At 49.5% G+C, this 22693-nt stretch overlaps 9 protein-coding genes across 9 annotated transcripts; 6 read left to right on the forward strand and 3 right to left on the reverse strand.

Annotated features, from left to right (window-relative positions):
* Positions 1-554: 554 nt before the first annotated feature.
* Positions 555-2798, reverse strand: CTRU02_207819 (endo-beta-glucanase; the record flags this gene model as incomplete). The annotated part of the gene is made up of 1 exon (XM_036733395.2): positions 555-2798. The coding sequence occupies one exon, from the start codon at positions 2796-2798 to the stop codon at positions 555-557; it is 2244 nt and encodes a 747-aa protein (XP_036574895.2).
* A 5722-nt stretch (positions 2799-8520) lies between these two features.
* CTRU02_207820 (Cholera enterotoxin subunit A2) lies at positions 8521-9246 on the reverse strand (the record flags this gene model as incomplete). Its single annotated transcript, XM_036733396.1, has 1 exon — positions 8521-9246. The coding sequence occupies one exon, from the start codon at positions 9244-9246 to the stop codon at positions 8521-8523; it is 726 nt and encodes a 241-aa protein (XP_036574896.1).
* An 839-nt stretch (positions 9247-10085) lies between these two features.
* CTRU02_207821 (uncharacterized protein) lies at positions 10086-10550 on the forward strand (the record flags this gene model as incomplete). The annotated part of the gene is made up of 1 exon (XM_036733397.1): positions 10086-10550. One exon carries the CDS (start codon positions 10086-10088, stop codon positions 10548-10550), a length of 465 nt encoding a protein of 154 aa, XP_036574897.1.
* A 610-nt stretch (positions 10551-11160) lies between these two features.
* On the forward strand, positions 11161-11532 carry CTRU02_207822 (uncharacterized protein; the record flags this gene model as incomplete). Its single annotated transcript, XM_036733398.1, has 1 exon — positions 11161-11532. One exon carries the CDS (start codon positions 11161-11163, stop codon positions 11530-11532), a length of 372 nt encoding a protein of 123 aa, XP_036574898.1.
* A 721-nt stretch (positions 11533-12253) lies between these two features.
* On the forward strand, positions 12254-13168 carry CTRU02_207823 (alpha-mannosyltransferase och1; the record flags this gene model as incomplete). The annotated part of the gene is made up of 1 exon (XM_036733399.1): positions 12254-13168. One exon carries the CDS (start codon positions 12254-12256, stop codon positions 13166-13168), a length of 915 nt encoding a protein of 304 aa, XP_036574899.1.
* Positions 13169-13967: 799 nt separating this feature from the next.
* CTRU02_207824 (HET domain-containing protein) lies at positions 13968-15729 on the forward strand (the record flags this gene model as incomplete). Its single annotated transcript, XM_036733400.1, has 2 exons — positions 13968-14849; positions 14971-15729. The coding sequence occupies 2 exons, from the start codon at positions 13968-13970 to the stop codon at positions 15727-15729; spliced, it is 1641 nt and encodes a 546-aa protein (XP_036574900.1).
* Positions 15730-17578: 1849 nt separating this feature from the next.
* Positions 17579-18697, forward strand: CTRU02_207825 (uncharacterized protein; the record flags this gene model as incomplete). The annotated part of the gene is made up of 6 exons (XM_036733401.1): positions 17579-17909; positions 17968-18075; positions 18126-18199; positions 18257-18377; positions 18479-18598; positions 18651-18697. The coding sequence occupies 6 exons, from the start codon at positions 17579-17581 to the stop codon at positions 18695-18697; spliced, it is 801 nt and encodes a 266-aa protein (XP_036574901.1).
* A 949-nt stretch (positions 18698-19646) lies between these two features.
* CTRU02_207826 (uncharacterized protein) lies at positions 19647-19856 on the reverse strand (the record flags this gene model as incomplete). Its single annotated transcript, XM_070204967.1, has 1 exon — positions 19647-19856. One exon carries the CDS (start codon positions 19854-19856, stop codon positions 19647-19649), a length of 210 nt encoding a protein of 69 aa, XP_070061500.1.
* A 384-nt stretch (positions 19857-20240) lies between these two features.
* On the forward strand, positions 20241-22431 carry CTRU02_207827 (uncharacterized protein; the record flags this gene model as incomplete). Its single annotated transcript, XM_036733403.1, has 2 exons — positions 20241-20680; positions 20733-22431. 2 exons carry the CDS (start codon positions 20241-20243, stop codon positions 22429-22431), a joined length of 2139 nt encoding a protein of 712 aa, XP_036574903.1.
* Positions 22432-22693: the final 262 nt, after the last annotated feature.

Below are 22693 nucleotides of genomic sequence, written 5' to 3' on the forward strand. Positions count from 1 at the left end.
TCTGAAACTGAGAGATCCCGTGATTATAATTAACAGTTAAAACGAGAGAGAGAGAGAGAGACGGCACACTCTGCTGAGCGTCACTTGAAAACGTCAACTCCGACCCGGGCGCGCCGGAGATGATGAGACGACGTTTTGGCAAAGTCCCCGCGCGCTCCGCCCGGCCCGTAGCCGTCCGAGCCCCACCAATGACAGACGCCGAGAATCCAACCTTCTAACCCACGTGCGCCAGTCAACAAGCGAACAACACAAATTTATTATGCGTGCTTCACATAATCACACAGTATGGAACCAAGTAATGAGACTAGTCTATGCCATTCGGTGAAATACTAACGACACTAAAAGCCATCTGCACCATACAGGAGCGTGGCTATATACGGTATCAAACATCATACAACATGATGCCGCGACACTTGGGCCGGGCATGCTTGAACCCCAACTCCAGAAAATTAATCCGTCATGTACACCGCTGCGTAGACGAGCAGCGGACGAGAGGCGGGCCCGCTCTCGCCTCGTCCATCCGTAAATCAAAAACATCGTGACTGAGCTTTATTTTAAACCGTCTTACCGCCGCAATCCGGGATCTTGACGCCCGGCTTGAGGTTACGGTTCACGTCCATCAGACCCCACTGGTCTTCCCACTCCTTGTTCTTCTCGTTGAACCTAATCTTCCATGGCTCGTCGAAAGCCGAGAACCAAAAGTAGTTGGTGCCATTTGTCAAAGCGGGGCACACCCACTTATCAAGAAGCTCGTTCATCTCGCTAATGCCCGCGACCGACGCGGCGGGACAGCCGGTAGCTTGGCCGTTACCGCAGTTCATACCTCCCTGGCTAGGCCAGCCGACTTCCGCAATAACGTTCTTCTTCAGATCCGACTTGAAGAAACTGCTGGCCTTGTTTTCCCAGAAAGCGTATGTCCACATGGCGGCGTCCTTGGCATTGACTCCCGCGAAGAACGGGTGGATGTTGGCCATGATGTAGTCGCTCTTTGACGCCAACGATGATGTCCAGTCGTCACCCAGATCGGATGTGGCGACCGGGAGGCTCATCTTCTTCGCCGTCAAATTGGTTCGCACTTCCTGCAGCAGGGTGCCCAATGTTGCTTCCGTCATTTCCTGTCTGAAGAGGATCTCGTTCGCAACAATGATACCCTCAAAGTGCTTCTCACCATACTCATCAAGGATATCCCACATCTGCTCCAGCTGACGGGCATTGGTTGTCGTGTTCTTGTCCTGCCACACACCCATCCAAATCTTGACAGTGCCTTCCATCTTCAATTGCTGAATGGAGTGGATGAGCATTTGGGTCTGGTTGCAGTCGGTACCGTACAGGCGAACGGTGTTGGTGAGTTGACTGAGCACTGCTAGGTCACGGGTAATGTTGTTCTGGGAAGGGGGGTTGTGGATGCACTCGGGGTATTGGGTGTTGAGGGGAGTATAGTCCATTCCGGGGAAGACCTTGTGCAGATTCTTGTTGCCCATGAGCGCCTTGATCTCCTTGCTGTTGATGTTGAGGTCCCCGTTTTCATTCTTGTCATCGTCTGCCGACTGGCCGCCGCCGCCGCTTGATGAGCTGCCCCCACTGCCGACGCCGTCTCCCTTGTTCCTGTGAACTAGCCAACCTGCAAGACCGCCAACAATGGCACCAGCCAAGATGACGATGAGACCGATAATAACGAACCACTTCCGTTTCTTCTTTCCCTTGTCACTTGACTTGAGCCATTCCGACTTTGCCTCGACGGGGGCACCAAGATCAACATTACTGCCGGCGGCTGTCCCTTTGACGGGATCATAGTACCCGCTGCTGTTGGCCGACCGATTGGCGCTGGCCATGAGGCCAGTGGCAGCAGCACCTGCAGCAGCACCAGCACCAGCACCAGCACCAGCCGCAGCTCCCGCTCGGCTGTTGCCTGTGCGGTCACTGATATTCGAAAGGCTGAGCATTGAGTTGCGTCCGCTTTTACTACGTCTGTAATCCAAACCGTCGTCGCCGTCGTCTGCTATAGAGTTGGGGTCTACGACACCAAGATGGTCTGCGTTCCTTTGGTAATATGGGTTGTCGTTGTAGTAATCGCTATAGCCGTATGGTGCTGAGGAGGGCGACAGTCTGGCCGGTGATGCGGCAGAGGCACCGAGTGCAGTAAGGCTGGAGTGAGAGGTACGGTTGCTGTTAGCATAAGGACGAGGAGCGTTGCTCATTTCGTATATTTCGTCGTGAGGTTGGTTATAAGTTTGGGGAGGGGCAGAAGGATAAGGCACTCGGGGTTGAGGCTGTGCTTGGCCGACATTTCTCATGGCGTCGACGCCGCTTTCCCTTGCGTTACGCTCGGCGACACTGTAAGCAATCCCAGCTACCCCCCCTGACGCACCCTCACTGAAGTTGTCCGCCCCAGGAGTGACGTTCGGGTTGAGATTACTCTGTTGGGGCGGCGAGTGACCGCCGGGGGCCCAATCGCGGTGGGGTGGGACTTGTGGTGAAGCCATGTGGGAGCCAGCCTGGTGGGCGCCGTATCCAGCAGCTGCACCTCCAATGGCTCCGACTGCAGCCTGTGGGACACCTTGGCGGTCGTTTCTTCGCTCCTCTCTCATACGACCAAAGCTCGTGTCGGGATGGCCGCCTGGATACTGCTGTGCTCTCGAATCGTGATATTGCTGATGGCTCGGGGGTGGTCCGTTATAGTACTGCTGCTGGTGGTCTTGGTAGTGTTCCGGAGAGTTGGGCGATCGTGCATGAGACCCGTAGCCATTGTCGAGAGGCTCACGCTCGGCGTTGCGGTCGTCAAAATCGTATCGCGGCATGTTTCAGGCGGTAGAAGAAAAATAGCCAACGTCTCGCAACCCTCGTGGGCTGACTGACCGACAGCCAAGGGTCTTCTCCGAATGAAGATGTAAGGTAGAAGCAGAGCAAACAAGACGTTGAAAAAATGGGGTTCGAGCTGGGTCAGTGGCAGTGTGCGACGACGGAATGGAATGCAGGTGCAATCTCAAAAGGTCTCGGAGCGAAGTCTGGTTTAATTGTGAGCGTGGTTCTTGTGTGTGTTGATACCCCGTTGGATCATTCCAGCGCACTGCAGCCGTGCAGACGACCGAGACAAGAACAGATGGAAGGATGCCGGAGGAAAGCAAGCGGCAGAAGCAAAACAAAATCACTAACCTCCGTGCACTACGGGTCGGCGGCCCAGTGGGTTGGGAAGCACAAGGCGGACGGACGACGCAAGTTTGTCGTCTGCGCCAAGTACGAGTCGTGGAGTTTGACAGCGGCCAAGTCGTACCAGATGGCAAATTCCTCGCGTACTCGTGTTGGTCAGGGTAAGCGACAGTAAGGTCAGGAGGAGTATGGATACTGCAACGGCGACGATTCCGAAAATGCACACAGGCACACAGGAAGAGAGAGGCACACAATTCGGCGGCACGAGGTCGGGGCAGTGAAATCTTGTCTTGAAGCCGTATTGCGATGAGCCGTATCGAGTTCGGTTTCGTGGAGGCGCAGGTTCGGAGAGAAACCAGGCGTGATTCAAACCACCAGTGAAGGATGGTGAGGTGCTGCTGATGGGGAGGATGATGGAGCGTAAGCCACGGGTAGAGTCTAGGCGCAAGTGTGCAGAAGACTAGCGACCAGGGCTACGTATTTGGGAGCTGCGCCGTGGCGGCGCCGGATCAGCAGTTCGTATTTTTGTGTCTTCCGTGCGACTCCCTGGCTGGCGTTGCGCTCGCTCGTATTCCTCCTATCGACCCAAAAAGATCAGTATCGGACAACGGAAGAATGAGGCCGAGAGACGGTCAAGCTGTTGCTTTCTTCCTCTAGTGCTTTGGCTTTGAAGCGACAAGCTCGGAGGGTCCGAACTTGAAGGTGGATAGAAAGCAACAGTGACGAGAGGGATGGGAAGAATAGGAATGCGAGAGAGAGAGAGAAAGAGAAGCCGACTCTGGTAGGAAGTGAGAGGGGCAAATGGTATGGGGAAATGAGATGCGACGTGGTGGTGTGGTGCGGGATGGTGAGGTGGTCGTACCTTGGCTGCTTGGAAAGTCTTAGTCTAAGTCAGGTCGCAGTTCGTTGCACGTTCAAGGGTGGCTTGGGCCTAGGGTCTTGGATCTTTGCAGCTGGGTCCTTGGGGCCGTGGGGAGGAGATCTGCTGCGTCGGGTGGTCGCAGACTAGTGCACAATGGCATGGAGAGACAGAAGGGCTGCGGCAGGCTATGCGATGAGGTCTGAAGATGGAGATTTGAAGCAGCAAAAAAGATGCAAATGGGGAGTGGACGGACAGTCTACTAGGTACGTAGTAGTGTGTGAGACAAATTGAAGGACTGTCAGTTCGGTAGGGTACGTATCCCGTACATACCTTAAGGTGAAGGAACGTAAAAAGACTGGACGACCAGGAAAACGGACACAAGAAGCAAGAAGGGAGCCCGCTGTTTCCCATTCCCTTCTCAACGCGGCAAGGAGGCAAGGAAAGGGACGCAACCCGTTTCCTGCCCTCTCAGTTTTCTCAGCGTCTGTTTGGGCAGGCCCTCCTTCCCCAATCATGGGCCAACCTGCAAGGAAAGTCGCCTTGAGAGTGGGTGCCGCAGTGACCACCAGACAACAATGACAATAGCCCAGCCCAAGTACCTCCACAGCAAAACCTGGGGGAGGAGGTACCTTAACCACACTTACCCTGTTTCCCCTCGTCCTTTCTTCCTCCGTCCCTCCTTCCTTGCCGTTGCTCTGGCCGTGCCTTCCCTGCCCTACCCTGTCGCCCGTGCCTGCCCTGTGCTGGGTTCAGTGGTCTGCCGAATGCCGTAGTTGTGGGCCAGCCGTTTGCAGCTTACTATGCACAGAGCAGGGGCCCCACCCGGTAGACAGGAGGCACAGTGAGGACATCGGAGAGAAAAAAAAAAAGAAAAGAAAGCAAGGCAACAGAGAGGAAGACCCCCCCAGTGCCAAGTTGTTTCTTCACACAAAGAGAAGGAATCAGGCGCAACGGCAGTGTTCTGCAGAGTCTACCTACCTGGATTGCCCGTCGATAATGAATTTTCTCATTGTCCATAATTGAAGAAGGAATGCAAAGGCGGCTACTACTACTCCGTACCACTACTACTATTCCTCCGTATACATAATCAAGGTGTCAGAACTGGGGTCGACGACGTCATGTGCATTTTGCGGAGCGGCTGTGTCGACTTTCAGCGCACAAATGCCCGAAGAGCTGCCGCCGTGTTGCAGGTATGTTTGTTAGTACGGTGTTGGGGTATTATTTCTTTCTCCTTGATGGACTTGCCTCTCCTCGAATGTACTTCTACATTCAATTTTTTTTTTTTTCCTTCCTTCCGCCGTTCTTCCCCCCTATTAGCTGGCATCCAGGCCAATATTGCCTGAGTCGGCCACCTAATGTGAGACTACAGCTGTGGGCTGGCTGAAGAGGCGGCGCACACTATCTGGCCAACTACCCAACTGCCTAACTATATTACGTAGTAAAGTTCGGACATTGGAGCCTTGGGGACGTTTCTCTTAGTGGGCTGAGGCCCTGTGGCACATCCCCTCCCACCCCCTGCACTTTTGGGATTGATAGCGCTTGCCCCGTCGCCGGGGTTCCTCCCCCCCAAAAGGCTCGAAAGCGGGCCCATGGAGCCATCTGGACCCTCCGTGGTTGGCTAAGCGACCACTGGCGCCTTCCTCGTTTTCTAGTTGTAACTGCGCCCCAATTCTCTCGAAACCTACAGCTCCTTCCTGGTGATTCGCTCATTCTATTTGCTGCCACTGTCTCTGGGGGCCCCCTTCTGAACACCAACCTCTGTCAATCCATCCATCTCCATCACTTCCATCACCTCCCAGCCTCATTCACGCATTTGTGTGCGCGCATCCCACCGCTCATCGGCCCCCGCGGCCCATCGACCCTGTTATCAAGTCGGTCCATCGGCATCGACAGCCTGGTGAGGCTGCCGAGTAACGGCGAACAGACGGGAAGGGATGGATGGTGAGATCGCATTGGCAGCATTTTGGCCCGTTGCCCAGGCAAGGCTCTGATGGTAAGCAAGCCCGTGCAACGGCTAACAATGCGACGAATGACGACAAACATTATGACTACAGGCACGTTTTGTCCTCGATGCTTGCTAGTAAGCTTCTACGGTCCAAAGTACCATCCATTGAGTTTGCCGTTTTTTCCACATCAGACCACGATCGGCGCTCGACACATTGTCATCTGAACCTTCAGACCTGCGACTGCTTTCTTCTACTACGACTAGTACTAGTAGCAGTAGAGTCTGCCATTCACATCAATTCTCGTAAACGCCAAACTCTTACTACGTACATTTGTGTCCATAAAGAAGAAAGCAATCCCCTTCCGAAGCCCGGGATCTTCCTTCTCTGCAACCGCCGCCGTCTGGAGAACCCCAACCAAAACCAACAAACCTGAAGCACGCTGAGGCATCCTCCCTCCAGCGGTTAACCCCCCTTGCAACGCTGATCCATGTCCGCGCATGACATCACTAAATTGCTTCAAACAGGATTTTCCCGCCTGCATTTCTCAAGCGCCCCCTTCCTGTATCGACTTTTGTCGGATTACCACCATCACGAATCATGGCTTTGTGGAATGGAATGGTGTCCGCGGCTGCTGGATGCGCCGCGGCAATTTGACCATCACATTTCAATCTCCTGTGTGTCCCGAAAACAAACACTTCAGCACAAGCCACACTGCTCACTAAACTAGCCGGGCGGCCGACGTTCTCAGCTCTGGCGCCACACATCTGCTGTCGACTTCTGTCATCGTCGCATGGCTAGCTTTCAGTGCTCAATCTGTTCTCGCAGTCGTTGTGCTTGACAGAAGTTTCCAATGACTGTTTTCCTAGTATATTTGCTACGTAAGCACTTACAATTCTGTATTTCGCCGCCACGGTTCTGCACCTCGTATCGGCGAGTCAGATTTGGGTGACTGAATGTTATGCCACACTCGTAAAGCTTGCCAGCTCAGCGCCCAGAAATAGCAGCGTCCATCGGCTCCAAGTCGACAAGCCTAAATAGATCCGGCCCACACCAGGTGCTCCGTAGAGCTCGCTACCATTTTTTAGAGTGACCAAGGCAAAAAACAAGCTTCAAAAGGGGCAGTGCCACAATTAGGTGGGCTCAACAGCTTAGAGTAACCGTATTTCAGCCGTCTTAATTTTTTATTTTTATTTTTATCTGTATTGCCTCCAAAGGATGCTGCCTTTAACAACCAAATTGGAAACAAACGTGACGCATCTGGTATTCCATCAGAAAATACAGTTCTTTACTGAGGTGCTACGGCGAATAGCCTACCAACATGTCGCTTGTGGGGAGCTAAACGGTACCACGGTTGACCAGGCCTACCGCGGTAAATGTTTTCCTGGTAGTCATCCAATGCTAGCAACGTAGGTCGCTAGCTCTGCATGCGCAGCGGCCGATGTACCACTAAGAGTCGGTGTGATTTCTATGTGACGAGTTGCATAGTCCGGAAGACAAAAAAAAAAAAAAACCATTTCAGACCCAGAGGGGACAGAGCCTATGGCGCCATTTCGCATGCACTGTTCTGGAAGATTTCGCTGTGTCGGGTTGGTGGCTGCTGTCGATGGTTGTTCGGTAGGTGATGTTGTCTGCTTCTCGCTATATCTTGACATGATTCTTTTCTATTCTTGATGTTCCCCAACCTGTTTTCCATCCGGACTGGTACATCTGTTCCAGGCATTTTGTATGATATAAAAAGAACTGGGGCATTCCTTGATAACAAATTGTGAAAAGTACAACCTGGTCATCGTCATGGACGTGGTGACATTCCTGGAAGCACCCTTTTTACGTTTGTGTTTCAAGATGGCTGGTATATTTATTACTACGAGTAAGACGACTTTCTCTAAGCCAAAGTTAGATTTTCTTACTGGTAGTCATCATAATCGACTTCTTTGGGGTTTCCAACCAAGTCTTGGATCATGCTTTGGAAGAGCACAATACAATAACAGCGCCTCTTGAAGAAGACACGTTTTTAAAAAGAACGAGCTGGTCCGACTGAAGATGCGTATCTGGCGTGCATGCCTGCTACAGTCTGTTGATAACCGTTCAGCCAAGAGAAGTCCGTTCCATCCACGGCACACCATAAGTCTTCACTAGAATACTCATTTTGTCTTTCACGACACGCTCGAGCTCTTCTTATGCCCTAATGAAAGTCTACAGTTGGGGGTTCGCACCTTTATCAAGTACAATGGTTTGGTGGATTGTCTAGCCTCACGATATCTAACCTCTTAGCTGTGAGAGAGTCTCTTGTCTACCGTTGTATACCTGCATTTGTCTTCTTTTTATGACATTTGAAGAGTCCTCATAGATCTAGCGGCAAGGTTACTTACACCAACCTGCACATCCACTACTGGTTCATACCAGTATAACAGAATGAAGCAAGAACATCCCCCCTTTCCACAAACTTCAAAAACTGACATGTGCATTGCTCGATTGTCCTTATCCATGGCAAATAGAGTTATGAAAGAATGAAGTAGAAACTGACTGCCGTGACGCGATAGCTGTCAGAACCCCCGATCATCACGATCAACACTCAGAGCAAACGGCCTTTACAAAGCCAAGGTAATCATGAGCATAAGCCTGGTTGCTCTTTGCCGGTCCGCAACCAGCCCGCTTCAACCCAAGATCTCTAGCAGAACGTTTAGGATGTGCGTTGCATGAGCTGTAGGCCTTCCACGGGTCCTCGCTCCAAGCTTGATGACCAGCTGGGAAAGCCGCGAGCTTATACTGTGCCCCTGCGTTACCCATCTGGCTGTAGATATGGGAGCTGAAAAAGGGATTGAGTTGCTCCTTTCCCTTGACGCCGTTCTTGACAGGGGTCCAGCCGATGATTTGTGCGTTCTTGATGCCGCCAATGGCGGCGAACTCCTTCTCGTCAGGGTACGGGTTGAAGCGGCCGAGGGTAGCCTCGCAATCGATCATGTTCGGAGCAGCATGGATCCGGTAGATGTATCCGTTTCCCCTGAGGAAGTTGGTGACCCATCTTGCGGCCAGGCCTGGATCAGACGTAGTGGAGACGTATCCGTCATTGTCTTTGCTTGCGCCAGACGGGGCGCCGTGAACATGATTCCACAAGCTGATGTCCGCGGAGACGGCCCCGACGGTGGACAGACCCTTGGGCAAGAATCCACCCGCAGATTCGATGGCGGCTGGAGACCTGGAGTCGGCGCGGTAGAGGTCTATACCGTAGCATAAGAAAGACCAGAGGCTTACGATGAAGAGCCCGAGAACGAGTGGCTGCTGTCTGAGCATCTTGGCAGATGTCGATAGAGACAGAATATGAAATGATGAACGAGTGTGCTGTGAACTTGCAGTTTTCATATGACTAGAGAGTGAGATGCGAGGCTTGTGGGAAGTGTCCTCCGAAAGATGTCACTTTATAACAAAATGGTCTTACATTGAAAGCACCGAGAATCTCTGTGAGGCTATCCCACGCCCTCCGTATTCATGTTGACTTCATTAACTCAAATTGTTCTTATTCATGCCACGGGTATGATTGTCAACGCTACAGCGTCGTCGTCTTGTGTAAGTCCGTTCTGAGCTATTTGCGTCCTCGACACACTTTCGACGCGGCCAATCTCGCACTTTTGGGCAGTTGAAAATGTCCGGCCGGTTGGCGTTGTCTATGATAATTGCTACTTTCTAGACTTTGACTAAAATTCCCTACTCCATCAATGAGCAGTTCCGAGGAGCGCAAACAACTTACTTAATGATACTAGCTGTAAAATCAAGCTTTTTAAACTTTACTCAAGGGTCGTAACGGTAGCTCTACCATCAAATAGGCACGTTGGAACCATCCCGTCGGCTGATTCCGAGACTGCCGATTGGCTTGCAGTTGTTTCTGACTCATACCCGCCCCCAATTGAGTGATCTGAGCCACGCGCAGGCAAGATGGTAACGACTTGTCTAGCGTTTAACATCAAAGGGGTGTGAGATCTAGATCTAAATTCTATAAAGCCGAGATCCGATTCAACATGGCACAAATTTACCCTCAAGTGCCACACTCACCATACTCTTGACAAACCCTTCTCTTCATCAATTTCATCAAATCCGCCCCGCCTGACTAACAATACCTCGTCTGCGAAATCATCATGAGCAATTCATCGGAAACTTCGGTTTCCAACGTCTCCGCAAATAACTTACTCGACAAGCGCGTAACCGGCGACCACTGGAAAGTTCATCCCATGGAGAACCCCGCAACCGCAGCATGGAATCTCAGTCTTGAAGGATCAGACGTCGTCAAGCTACTTCGGGGCTATCAGCCCGATGGAATGGAGGGTCGATGGATGTGCCGTGCAAAGGGCCCGGATGAGCAAGGAAACATATCTGTCGACGTGTATAGAAGCTGGACTGGACGTCAACAACTTCAGCTCACGGTAGCAACATCGGTTAAAGATTACGCTTCGGATGTACCTCAAAGGAAGATCACAGAAATTATTTGGGATAGAGGCAATAGAGATCACCAGGTTACGGAGGAGGAGGCTAAAGACTTAGCAACAATGGTTTGTCGAGGGGCCCTTGGCTGTGAACTAAAGGCCATACATAAATCAAGATAGTAGAAAAGCTTGGGCTCTTCAGGTCCTTGCTATGTATGTTGAGCTGCGGGCCGGTTCACGGCGGGCAGTTGTCCGAAAAGCTCCGGATAGCCCTAAAGACTTGGAATAGACTATTCAAGACTGAATCGCGAGATGCCGTAAAGCCGAGGGCTTTTGAAATTAAAGTTTGATAAGGTAAGTGGTACACTATTGGGCTTCTTTAGACTTGTTCATGATTCGTAATTGATGTCTAGATGTTCGGAAAGAATGCTCCAATCTGGACAAGACTGCAACCGGGGGCTGCGGACACCGTCAGAATTGGTATCGGGCAGAGAAGCATGAACATCAACACTTCGACAATGATTCATCTAATCTATTACAGTTCGTCCGCGGAGGTCTCATGGCCAAGTTCATCCGGTGGTCACGATATCATCATTTCGTGAGACTTCAACGATTTGCGTATAAGTACCCATCGCATTCCCAATTAAAACTGGCAAGTTGTCTTCTCATCACAACACGGAAAAGATTCCACAACCACTCTTTCATAAACTCAATTCAGACTCATAATCTTCAACAAGGTACTTTGATATTACATAGCCTTGTACTCCAGTGTGACTGACCAAAGTCATAGATGCAGCTGTTTGCTCTCCTTCCCGTCCTCGCCCTCGGCATCTCTGGTGCCTTGGCAGACTTCTGTCAAACTTCGGAGACCCCGCAGCGCGATGCCAATACTGGTTTCAACTTTCAAAAGATTGACGGTGGACGCTGGAAGTGGCAGTCTATTGATACAAAAGTTACCGTTACTCTCGACCAGAACTGTAACCTTCACCAGGGCGGCGGCGGCGGCTCGTCCGCTCATATCGTTTGCCTTGATTGGGACGGCAACTACAGCTGTTGGCAGACTCCTGACCAGAACGGGATTTGCCAAATCGTCGCCGAAGAGGGTGGTAAACAAGTCAACGTTTGCCAGGCTATCAAGAACATGTGGGGATGGGCTACCTAGGTACGGTTATGCATTACTGAGTCTAAGTAGCCGAGATGTTTTTGGTAACTGTTTCTACCTTAGGCCACGATGTTACCGAACCCCAAGTTTGGTTTTCCCTCAGACTGTTATGACAGATGTTCGGAAGTGGTGGCTTAGAGGCTCTCTGTTCTCTTGAGGAGTTTCATTGCCGTGCTTTGAATGATCTGCGGGTAGTTAAGATAGTGAATTTCAGTTCTTACCATTACTCTTTTTTCAGTTCGCAAAGTGAAGTTGCACCTTGATAAAGCCGTTATGGGATTACGTGACGACTCACCCAATGAGGTTTCGGGCCTATATAGGGCACCCTTCCTACTATCTATGGATTTTTTTTTCACATTTACAGCTAAAGGCCCCAGATTACATCAAAGAAAACCTAAAGCAACCAATAGCATCCTACTAAGCTTTCCTAAAGACAAGGTGTACGGCTATATGGAGTGGATATTTACCTCGAAACAGGGAGCTAGGACTTCGTATTCGGAAATACAATATTGCTTGGCATCTCTTAAAAGTAATTAGAAACCGAGCTAGATGGACCTTTGACCTGCTACCCATAAGTTTTGAGCATTGCCACGTGAGCTCAGGTTTCTTTTTTACTGCTCTCCGTATCGTCTCACCCTTTATATATGGCTGCTATGCACAAGCCCCTTTTCTACTCGACATTCCAGATTATCATTATCTCAACTTCTCATATGGCAATCAAATGTTTCGGCTTAGTTACCGAGCAAGTTGCCGGATTCTCGCAGGCTGTATACTGCTTTTTATTTTCCTTATCAACAAGAATTTGTCACACCGTGTCCTCTTCCGTCACCCACCTGCTGACCTAACTCTGGTGGAACCAATTCCTCAAAAGATTTGGCAGATTTATTTCCCTCCAGAAGGAGGAGACCATCATGACCAGTTACGATATGTGGACGAGTGGAAGAAGAATTCCAAAGATTTCACATACACTCTCGTGGGTGACGAGTTGGGAGATGCTTTTGTTTCGGAGCACTTCGACGCTGAAGTCGCCAAAACATACAAATTATTGCGCAATCCGGCCATGAAATCGGACTTCCTACGATATCTATTGCTCTCAGCAGAAGGCGGCTACTATAGCGATCTGGACACTCGTCCTGTGAAACCCCTGGACGAATGGCTGCCTCTAGAATACAAATCTAGAATTCGTCTAATGATCGCCCCAGAGCATGACGATGGCATTAATTCATTGGGCAAGTGGCCTCATCCAGTCCAATTCTGCCAATGGACTATTGTAGCAGCGCCTGGACATCTTGCATTGAAGCAAATGGTGCGACGAGCATTAGAGGGACTTCAGGACTTGGCAGCTGTTCAGGGCGTTGAGATCAACGATCTGCGTCCCTCGAGCGCTCAGGTCTGGAACGCCACGGGACCGCCGGCGTGGACGGAAGTTATCTTCGAGAACATCAAGAAGGCGGCGCCGGAAATTCAGACCTATCATGACTTGTCGCGTTTCGCCGAACCAAGGGTCTTTGGCGACATCCTGCTTCTTCCTATGGATGCCTTCATGACGCTTTCGGCGGAAATGCGCGTCTTGGAAGGGGCTGGATCTCATCAACTCGTTCACCATGACTTTGCTGGTGCTTGGAAGACGTCCTAGCTATGCCGGCGTCATTTATACAGAAATCGGTCCAGCGAGGAGTCATTTTGCAGTAGCCCTTTCGGTTTATTAGATGCTCCCTAATGGGTCATGGGAAGCCTCCGATAGCAAACAAAGGCTGGGAGTCGTATCTCACAATTTAATCAGTATCCATCACGAACTTGCAAGTTTGAATCCGAGTCAAACTTCTGCCGTATCCTCAATAATATGGTCATTTCTTAGTTTTTTCTACTTAGCTACACCAACACCTTTCACGGTCACTGCGGCTCACAGCTGAGGTCTTGGGGAAAATCGAAAGGCTCAAGGTCTGACAAGCTTACAAGTCTTTCTGTTAATATAGATATGGCTTTCTATTGCTCTGCCGACTTTCGATGAATAATTAAGCTGACTCCTTGTTATCAAGGGCGGGACTGCTAATTAACAATCAGCAGGCTGCGGCCTGGGCAGTGTTGCCAGGATCTGAGGCTGCATGGTACCACACCGCGTCTGACAGAGAAAGCGTGCCACGTTGCTGCAGCTGGAGAACCGCTTACCATACCTGGTACTCAGAATGAGATATCAGAGCTGAACCAGTCGCAATATCGTCTGATTGGTCTTCTGGTAAGCTCTTCCGTACTCACTTTCGCCTTTCCCCGCACCTGCGTTTAATACCTTCTCTCAATCAACGCTCACCAATCTCAAACACAACCAAACGTCAGAGACTAGGGACTTCAAAGAAGCATCCTCTCGTGGCAATTCTATCATCCTCCGGGTTGAACTTCTCCTACTTCAGCTTATCAACTCTTTTCCAAGTCACGCGATGAAGCTGCTCAATTGCATGAGCCTTGAGATCGAAGAGTTCTTTGGCTCCTTTATACCAGAAAAATATGCTATATTATCTCATATGTGGGAAGATGGTGAAGCCAGCTTCCAGGATTTTGGTAATATCAAGGCCAAGGCAACGAAGCCAGGATGGGCCAAGATCAAACAAACGTGCAGCCTAGCACGGCAACAAGGGTTTTCATACGTCTGGATCGATACCTGCTGCATTGACAAGACGAACTCCGCTGAGCTGACTGAAGCCATCAATTCAATGTTTAACTGGTACGCAAGATCGACGGTATGCTATGCATTCTTATCAGACATCAGCGCGAAAGATGAGAAGAGAGATCTCCGGGAGTCTCGTTGGTTCACACGAGGCTGGACCTTACAAGAACTCATTGCACCACCACGGGTATTGTTCTACGACAAGGACTGGCGGGCCATAGGCACCAGACAAGGCCTTTCTGAAGTTATTTCGAAAAGAACCGGAATCAGCAAAACTATCCTAGAACACTCCGAAACTGATAAATATGAAATCGAGGACCTTCTCTCGGAAGTTCTGGTTGCACACCGTATGTCGTGGGCAGCGGGGCGGACAACTACGAGAGAAGAAGACCTTGCATACTGTCTTTTGGGCATATTCAACGTTAACATGCCGCTGTTGTATGGAGAAGGGAGCAAAGCGTTTACAAGACTTCAAGAAGAAATCATCAAAGAGAGCGATGATCTCTCCTTGTTCGCATGGGGCTGCACGGAACCGAAGCCGCAAGACCAATCTTCTGAGCAGGTTTATTTCGGTATCTTGGCACGATCTCCAGACGATTTCGCAAACGAAGGATCGCTCGAGGAGCATTTTGGCGGATCTACAGTCGACGCGGAGGTATGTCCACCATTGCCGTATTTATTGGCTCCTGCCTTTAATCCATCCCATTTTATCACGTTACTACTTTGATCAGCCATTGTTCCCTTGATTCGGGATCTTATTTTGACCAAACCTATAGTATTCGATGACGAATAAAGGACTGCGGATCAAAGCCCCACTGGAAAAAGTTGACGGATTTGAGGGGAGATTCCTCTTCCTTGGCTTTACAGCTCACGATATCCTGGACATTGGCATCTGGCTCAAGGATCAGGGACAAGGCAGATATGTGAGAGTTCTTCCCCCAAAGGAAGCTTTCAAGTCCCTTGAATTCAAAAAGACATCCCCTGACGACGAAACGGACACATGTTTTATTCAAAAACATTTGGCCGACCGACAGTCTTGGATTCTGGAAACATGTCACCGAAGCTTTTCATTTCCTTTCAAGGATTTGTTCTCGTCCATTCCCTACGCCTCGCACCAGCACCTTACATACCGTGTTGTTAAATCATTTCCTCCTCGCAACTGGATGCGCATGACCGAGGAGTTTCGGACAGAAGGACTAAGAAGCTTTGAAGGCTTTGTAATTGTTCATATTAGCGGGCCTGTAATCTGCGATATAGTTATAGCCTTGGGCTTTACCAGCAGCTACTCGTTGGATAGGCCCTGGATGTCTGTTGGAACATTGAAAAGTCATCCTGAACTCTTCAAAGCAGCAATCGCCCATAACCTAGAGAAGGTCAAATCACTTGGCAGATCATCTGAGAATCGAACTCTGGTGCTGGAGCAAGCAGGCGGTAGGAATGTGGAGGCTGAATTCAGCTTACGAAGTGAGTGGGCGAAAAAGTCGCAGACACATCGCGTCAGCGTAAACTGGAGTTTAATCGAGAATTCTAGATGAGTAGAATCTCGTGCATTAGGTTATATTCGAATTTGTAAGAAGCACACTTGAACATGCGTCAATGTCGACGCACAGCGTTTCATAAGACAGAGTATACTTGACCCTGATAGGTCTGCTGCAGTTGTACTAACGGTGTCGAGCTTTCAGACATGCGTCTAAGTCACTAAGTATATCCAAGGTCGCAGAGTAGTCTTCCACCTATGAGACTCACTGATACACCGCAGCATGAGAGAACTTTTACTTGGTTACTTTTAAACTTGCTTGGAAGTCTTGGTCATGTGTGGTAGTTGCCTCTCAACAAACCTTCAAAGCCAAGTTGCCGGACTATTCCAGTTACCGACGATGGCATACCTCGAGTCATTAAGTCATGCGAAATGGAATTAACTTCCCTCAACACCATTCACAAAGTTCAGACCGTAGGGTTATGGGGCAGAAAAATTATTACATGGGGTATTACGTCAAGAGCGACAACCGCGGCTATTCATCAACTCTCGCCTGGCTAAGAGGCTCTGCAGATGGCTCAGTTATGTAGAAAGTATCGACTCGACCCGTGAGACACCATGATCGATTATACTCTTGGATGATAATATTTATAAGATAGCAATTACCCTCACTTCTTGATTGTGTTAGAACTTAATCATAATGAAGGAAAATGTGGTGTTGTGAGCTGGCTGCTCAGACGTCAACTTCAATTCTCGGCAGCGGATGTGTTTCCTGAGTTCCTAGCTTAATGCAATGACACAAGGAGCCCCTTGTAGCAAGCCTGAAGCACGGTCCCTACGGCGGAGGAACGCATCGCTTCCGACCACGGATAGCTGGCTTCGCTTAGGCCTCCTTAGGAGAATATTTGTATCGCGACTTGCTCGCCTGTTGACTTTAGCCGACTTTAGAGAAAGCATGGGCAATCAAGCCTCCGATTCCCCAACTGTGCGAATGTGCGAATGTGCCGATGATCACCACACTAACCGCATGCTCGCTACCCACCGCTCCTATGAAAATCATCAAGATCGGAAGTTCTAGGCTATTTCCAGACATCAACGGCGATCTCCTCGGCTTACGACCGACAATGGGACCTTTGGCCTGTGGGTCACGGGTTGAGCGGCATGGGTTTTGAGACACATCGAACAAGTCCCCATCATATCAGGCGTTCCAGAGGCACCCTGGTCAAACTAGAATCACTGAGCACAGCTCCGCTAACGGCATTGTGACCGAGTGCGCCCCGGTCGATGAGGAACAAATGTGTTTTCTTTCGTTTAATTATATGAACAAAACATTCAAATTTAAACTAGAAATGATATTCTTTTCAATGGCCGGAGGAATTGAGTTCTCTCCGGAGCCGATTTCACAACGTTATCCTGCCCGTACGAGCCTAAAGCATAAAGCCAAAAGAGACTTGCGGATAGATCCCCAAGGTTCGTTTCAAGTTCCTCCCCTAAGGGTTAAGTGCAAGGTCATATGAAACACGTCAGAACACAACTACAGACGTATCAAAACTTTTGCTTGGCTATAGACAAGATGGTAAGGGTGCATCGGCCGAAGTATTATTTCCCCTTCAGGTAGGTGAAGGGGTACCGCACCGCTGCATATTTCATCTCAAGTTGGGTGGTACCGGTTTCTCAGACGGATGGTGCAGCCGAGGAGATGAGTGGAAGAGTTCCCATTGCGTAGGGGATTGGGTTGGCCGCCGAACAAAACCACGAAATTCCCCCGCTTTAGCTTTGACTCTGGTCTTTGTGTCTTTCTTTTCTTTTCGTGTGTGAGTGCTAGACCGGTGTCGTGAGATTTGAAATTTCTTTTTCATCATCCAATAAGCAAAGCACAATACAGACTTTGCTCCCTAACTTACACGATGCCTCCCAAGACTAAACACTACGAGACCTTGTCACACAATGACGACCATGACCGATCCAGTACCGAGGTTGAAGATGAGTTGATGGATGAGGAGAAGCATTGGCACTCTATTGATTTGAATGCCAATCAGACGCCGAAGCGTAGTTGGTGGAAGGAAACCAAGTCCTTGTTAAGGAGATACCGGTGGCTTATCGACACCTTGTTACTCCTTACCAACATTGGTCTGTCACTGGGCTTATCACTCCTGATGTACTATCAGTTTGAGGATGCCAAGTTTTCAGTGAGCACAAGGCAGGTTGGAGGTGATTACACTGCTGCTGGCCCGAGATGTGAGTTGGCACTACGAAGATCTGGACATGAAGATGGATGAGGCTGACAAGAGTGAAGTTCCCACCAAGATTGTCTCGTTCGCAGCAGACTACGCATTCGTGCCGCCCAACGCTACCGACTTTCTCTCCGATGCTACATTGAATTCATGGAGATCTCTCCTGCCAGGTACTAATGCCCAGGCCCTCTTTCACTAGCAACCTCTAACATTGTACCAGACGGCTCTGGCTGGAAGTGGGTTGACAGCGACCCTTTCTTTACCACTTCAATGACCCATCAATTGCATTGCATTGTGAGTGACCTGGCAATACATACTCTTCTTGTATTTATCCTTACTAATGGAATGTAGTTCATGATGGGCAAGATCTTTTCCGGCTTGACGTCAAATAATATGGACAAAGTTCCCTCTGACTACGTAACACACTACTACCATTGCGTTGACTATTTGCGTCAGGCTGTCATGTGCTCAGGTTTGTCTTGTCCCTCAGCCCTTGCGAGCCAGGTGGCCGTTGAGGCCCAGCCTCTCGCCTGATATTGAAATACAAACAGCGCCACTAACACATAAGTACAGGTGATCTAGCACTAGAGCCGCATGCAGAAACTGATTCCGATGATAATGGGCCAGAGGATGGCAGCTGGAATGGCCAGCATGTGTGCAAGGACTATGGCCAGATGATGAAGTATCTGGACAGTAAGTGCACACAACGTATGAAGTTTGTGTTCATAGCTAACATGAGATTTAGAACAAATTGCGGAAGGCGTTCGCGTTGTTTTACCGATAGACGAATAGATTAATATTTCGTTCTCCAATACATTCAAGTTTCAATTTCAACTTTCTCATACGTGAACATGACAGAAGTCTTTGTCCACCCCATCTAGGACTTGCTGAGTACTCCAACGATATGTCATCAAGAAATGCTGAAGCGCCCGTTTCAGTTGCGCATAAGTACACCGCCCACGTTCTCATCCTATCTGAAAAGGAAATGATGCTATGAAAGGGAGAACAACTGAAAATGTTCCTATCACGGTCTTTGTCGTGCGATAAGAAGTCGCCCGGGAGGGGAAAGATGTCGCTTGAGCTTTGAGACGGTAGCATATTAGCCATCAATCAAGGATCGGTAATCAGTTACGGCCTGTACCCCTGGATGGTGCTACTATGGTGAGTTGGAGTAGCAGATGAAGTGGGTTTTGGGCAACTATCATGATTCATTGTTGCTTTTCTAATCCTTCTATCTAGATGTTATTTTGCCTTTATACAATACTTCAGGTTTTTCTGGCTTTCTCAAATTTAAGGTGTGTTCGGCTTTCCCTCTCGTTAAGATGATCAGAACACACAAGACCCAGCTCAGTAAGTGCCTACATCTTGATGCAACGATCAGAACCTCTTGTCTACTTAGCTTCCAACCATATCCCCGAACTTGAGCCTACATCTCAAAGGACGCCTGTGCTAATAAGACACGGAATACCCGCTACCATCCATAGGAACAAGGTAATAAATATCAAAAACGCACGCCATTCCGGCCCAGGGGTGAGTGCTCGAATCGTAAGCAGTGCGAAGTGCCGCAGCGCCAGTATTATACTTGTAAATAATTCCCGAAAGAACTGTGCCAGCGGCATAACAAGCCAGATCAAGATTTGTGCCGGCTTGTAGAGCACGTTGACAAGAATTATGCCGTACAAGCGCACCCACCACCGGTCATCTTCGTGGGGTTGGATATCCTCCCGATTACCGCCCGACGTCAATGGTTGGCGTTGGTTCGCAAACGTACCCTCCTCTGAATTATTTGTATCAGTGTATCATGTACAGATTCTATGACGCTCCGGAGATTGGTTCTCACCAGCTTCGGTAAGCCTCTGCCAATGAGGCCTCGATGGGGAGGCCCATGACCATCGGGGGAGGTCCCACGTCCAACGTGAGCTCGACTCTCTTGAGTTATAGCCACGAACATGGCTAAAACCCCCCTTTGTGCGCAACATCGTCACTGGGTTTTGATGTTTTAGTCAGCCAAGCTCCATCAGGCATGGCCAGATTGGTATTTACCTCTTCTGCTAGGAAGCTTTCACTTTTCATCTGGGATGCAGAAGTCCAGAAAGCTGGACATTCTCAGCCTTGCGCTTGTATTTCCACTGGAATGATGGGGTCTCTGATTGGCACATGCAAGGGAGCGGCAAATTGTTACCGAGCCAAGGAATCTTACGCTGCTTACGAGGGAAGACAATGCGGGCCCATCACCACCACCTCGTCGCCGAGCAATAGTTCTCAAAGCCTGATCCGGTCGGGCGCCAACGTTGTCACTGCAAGATCATCGAGCGCCAGATAGAGCAGTCGCAACATGGCCGAGCTCGCCGCAATCGGGCTTGCGAGCAATCTCCTTCAATTCGCTGAATACGGAGTTAAGCTGTTCGTTCTCGCCCGAAGCATCTACAAGTCCGGTTCAATCAGTGAGAATGAAGCCCTGGAGGCCGAAGCTTGGCGACTAGCTAGGCTTGCTGCAGAAATCCGCAAACTGTGTAAAAAGGATAAATTCGCCATCACAAGATCCGAACTACGATCAATAGCAAGCGAATGTGATGAGACTGCCCAAGGTTTGATTGAATACCTGAACAAGTTGGATCTAGGCGTCAAGACGGGCGACAAGGTGTATAAGAAAGTATGGACAAGCCTTGCACAGGCACTTCGGCACATGACACACTCGGGGGAAACCAAAAGCTTTGAGACAAAGCTGGGAAAACTGCAGGCCAAACTTCGTACCTATCTCGCTGCAGCTGCTGCGTGGGTTATGACCGAACTATAGTCCCCGACGTAGAGACTGACGACGTTTTAGACGAAATCAAGTCGAGATTTTGGACATTGTTAAGGGTTTAAAGTTCCAGAACGCGAAGCTGGAAACTCAAACCACTGAAAAGCTCGAAGATATTGTTCAAAGAATCGAGTCCACAAATCTCGACATGCGAAAGCAGCAGGCAGACGAGTTCAGCACTCAGCTCGCCAGACTTAAGAAGGAAATCTTTGATTTCGCAGAAGAGACTAATCAGGTAGAAAAGAAGCAACGAATCCTTCAAAGCCTGCGATTCGTTCAGATGCGGGATCGGCAGAACGCAATTTTGCCGCATCATGAAGCCACATTCAACTGGATTTTTGAACATCACAACACGACATTTCCAAAGTGGCTAGAATCAGAGGGAGATATCTTTTGGATCCGAGGCAAGCCTGGAAGTGGAAAGTCGACGCTGATGAAATTCCTTGCTGGCCACCCGACCACGAAAGCGAAGCTTCAGTGTTGGGGCGGCGAGAAGAAAGTAGTCATGGCCAGTCACTACTTCTGGAATGCCGGAAACAGCATGCAAAAGTCCCAGAGAGGGCTTTTGCAAACACTCTTGTTCGAGGTGCTGAGAGAGCTTCCAGACCTTATTGAGATGGTCTGCGGCGATCGCTGGGATGCGTCCGATCATATCATGGCAGATCCATGGGAAGAAGCGGAACTGGTGGCAGCATTCAATGAACTTGCACTCAAAACTGAGAATGACCTCCCAACGAAATTCTGTTTCTTCATTGATGGGTTAGATGAGTATACGGCTGGGGAGCAACGCTACCACGGCATGTTCGATGAGTTGCTTCAGACGCTTTATAAACTTGTATCCTTACCGGGCATCAAGATCTGTGCGTCAAGTCGACCTTGGGATGCTTTCGACCTCTCTTTAGGGCCGCGTGTGATGGAATGGCGGCTGCAAGTAGAGGACCTGACCAGAGGTGACATCAAAAAGTATGTTAAAGAAAACTTGGAGGGTAACAATGACTACAAAGAACTGGCTGAAGGGGATAGTCGGTTTTCTCAAATCGCCAGCATCGTTGTCAACAGGGCCCAAGGAGTATTCCTATGGGTTTATTTAATCGTCAGATCCTTGATCCGGGGATTAGCAAAGGCGGACACATACGAGGAGCTACTAGCAAGACTCAACAAGCTGCCTAGCGACCTGGGAGACTATTTTAGACACATGCTTGAGTCCATCGAGTCTAACTACTGGGAAAATACGTCCCGCATTTTCAGAATCATGATTGCTTCCGGGCAAGCTTTGCCACTACTGGCTTTCGAGTTCCTCGATCGAGAGGAAAAGAACCCGAACTATGCGCTACAAATGGACCTCAAGTCATTCCCATTGGAAAAGGTAGGTTCCACTTACAAACGCCTGAAAAAGCGTGTTGAAGCCAGAGGAAGAGATCTGCTGCACATTTCAGAACACTCAGACAAGAAGTTTTTGCAATTTCAGGTGGATTTTCTTCACCGAACGGTTAGAGACTTCTTCCGTGACACCGGAGCCATGGACCAAACCATCTTGCTCAGAGAGACCAACGAGTTCAGCCCTCTGGTATCTCTTTGCAGGATCATGCTGGCATGTGGCAAGGCTCTCCCATATCCTGACGAGATGCCTGTGGATTGTAACCAAGTCTTCCTTTTCGCTGATGGACTGATGTATTACGCTTGGAGGATCGAGGACGAATGCAACACGGACGCGCATGGGTGAATTAGCCCTTCTCCAGAAGACGAAACAAGATTGGAAGATTCTTTCGAACTTTTGGACGAGTTGGACAGATCAAATACGCAACGCCTGAATGAAGACGGCTTCCACTGGTCTAATTATCGGGACTTGCCGAAAGGAAACTTCAAAGAGCTTAGGAAGAAGACTTTCCTTGCGACTGCTATACAGTCAAGGTTGTCTTTATACGTACAGCATAAGGTTAAAGACAGAAGTTTAATTGACAGCAAAGGGGGGAGACCGCTCCTCG

The sequence above is a fragment of the Colletotrichum truncatum genome, assembly GCF_014235925.2.
Source record: "Colletotrichum truncatum strain CMES1059 chromosome Unknown Contig_0004, whole genome shotgun sequence".
Lineage (NCBI taxonomy): Eukaryota > Fungi > Ascomycota > Sordariomycetes > Glomerellales > Glomerellaceae > Colletotrichum > Colletotrichum truncatum.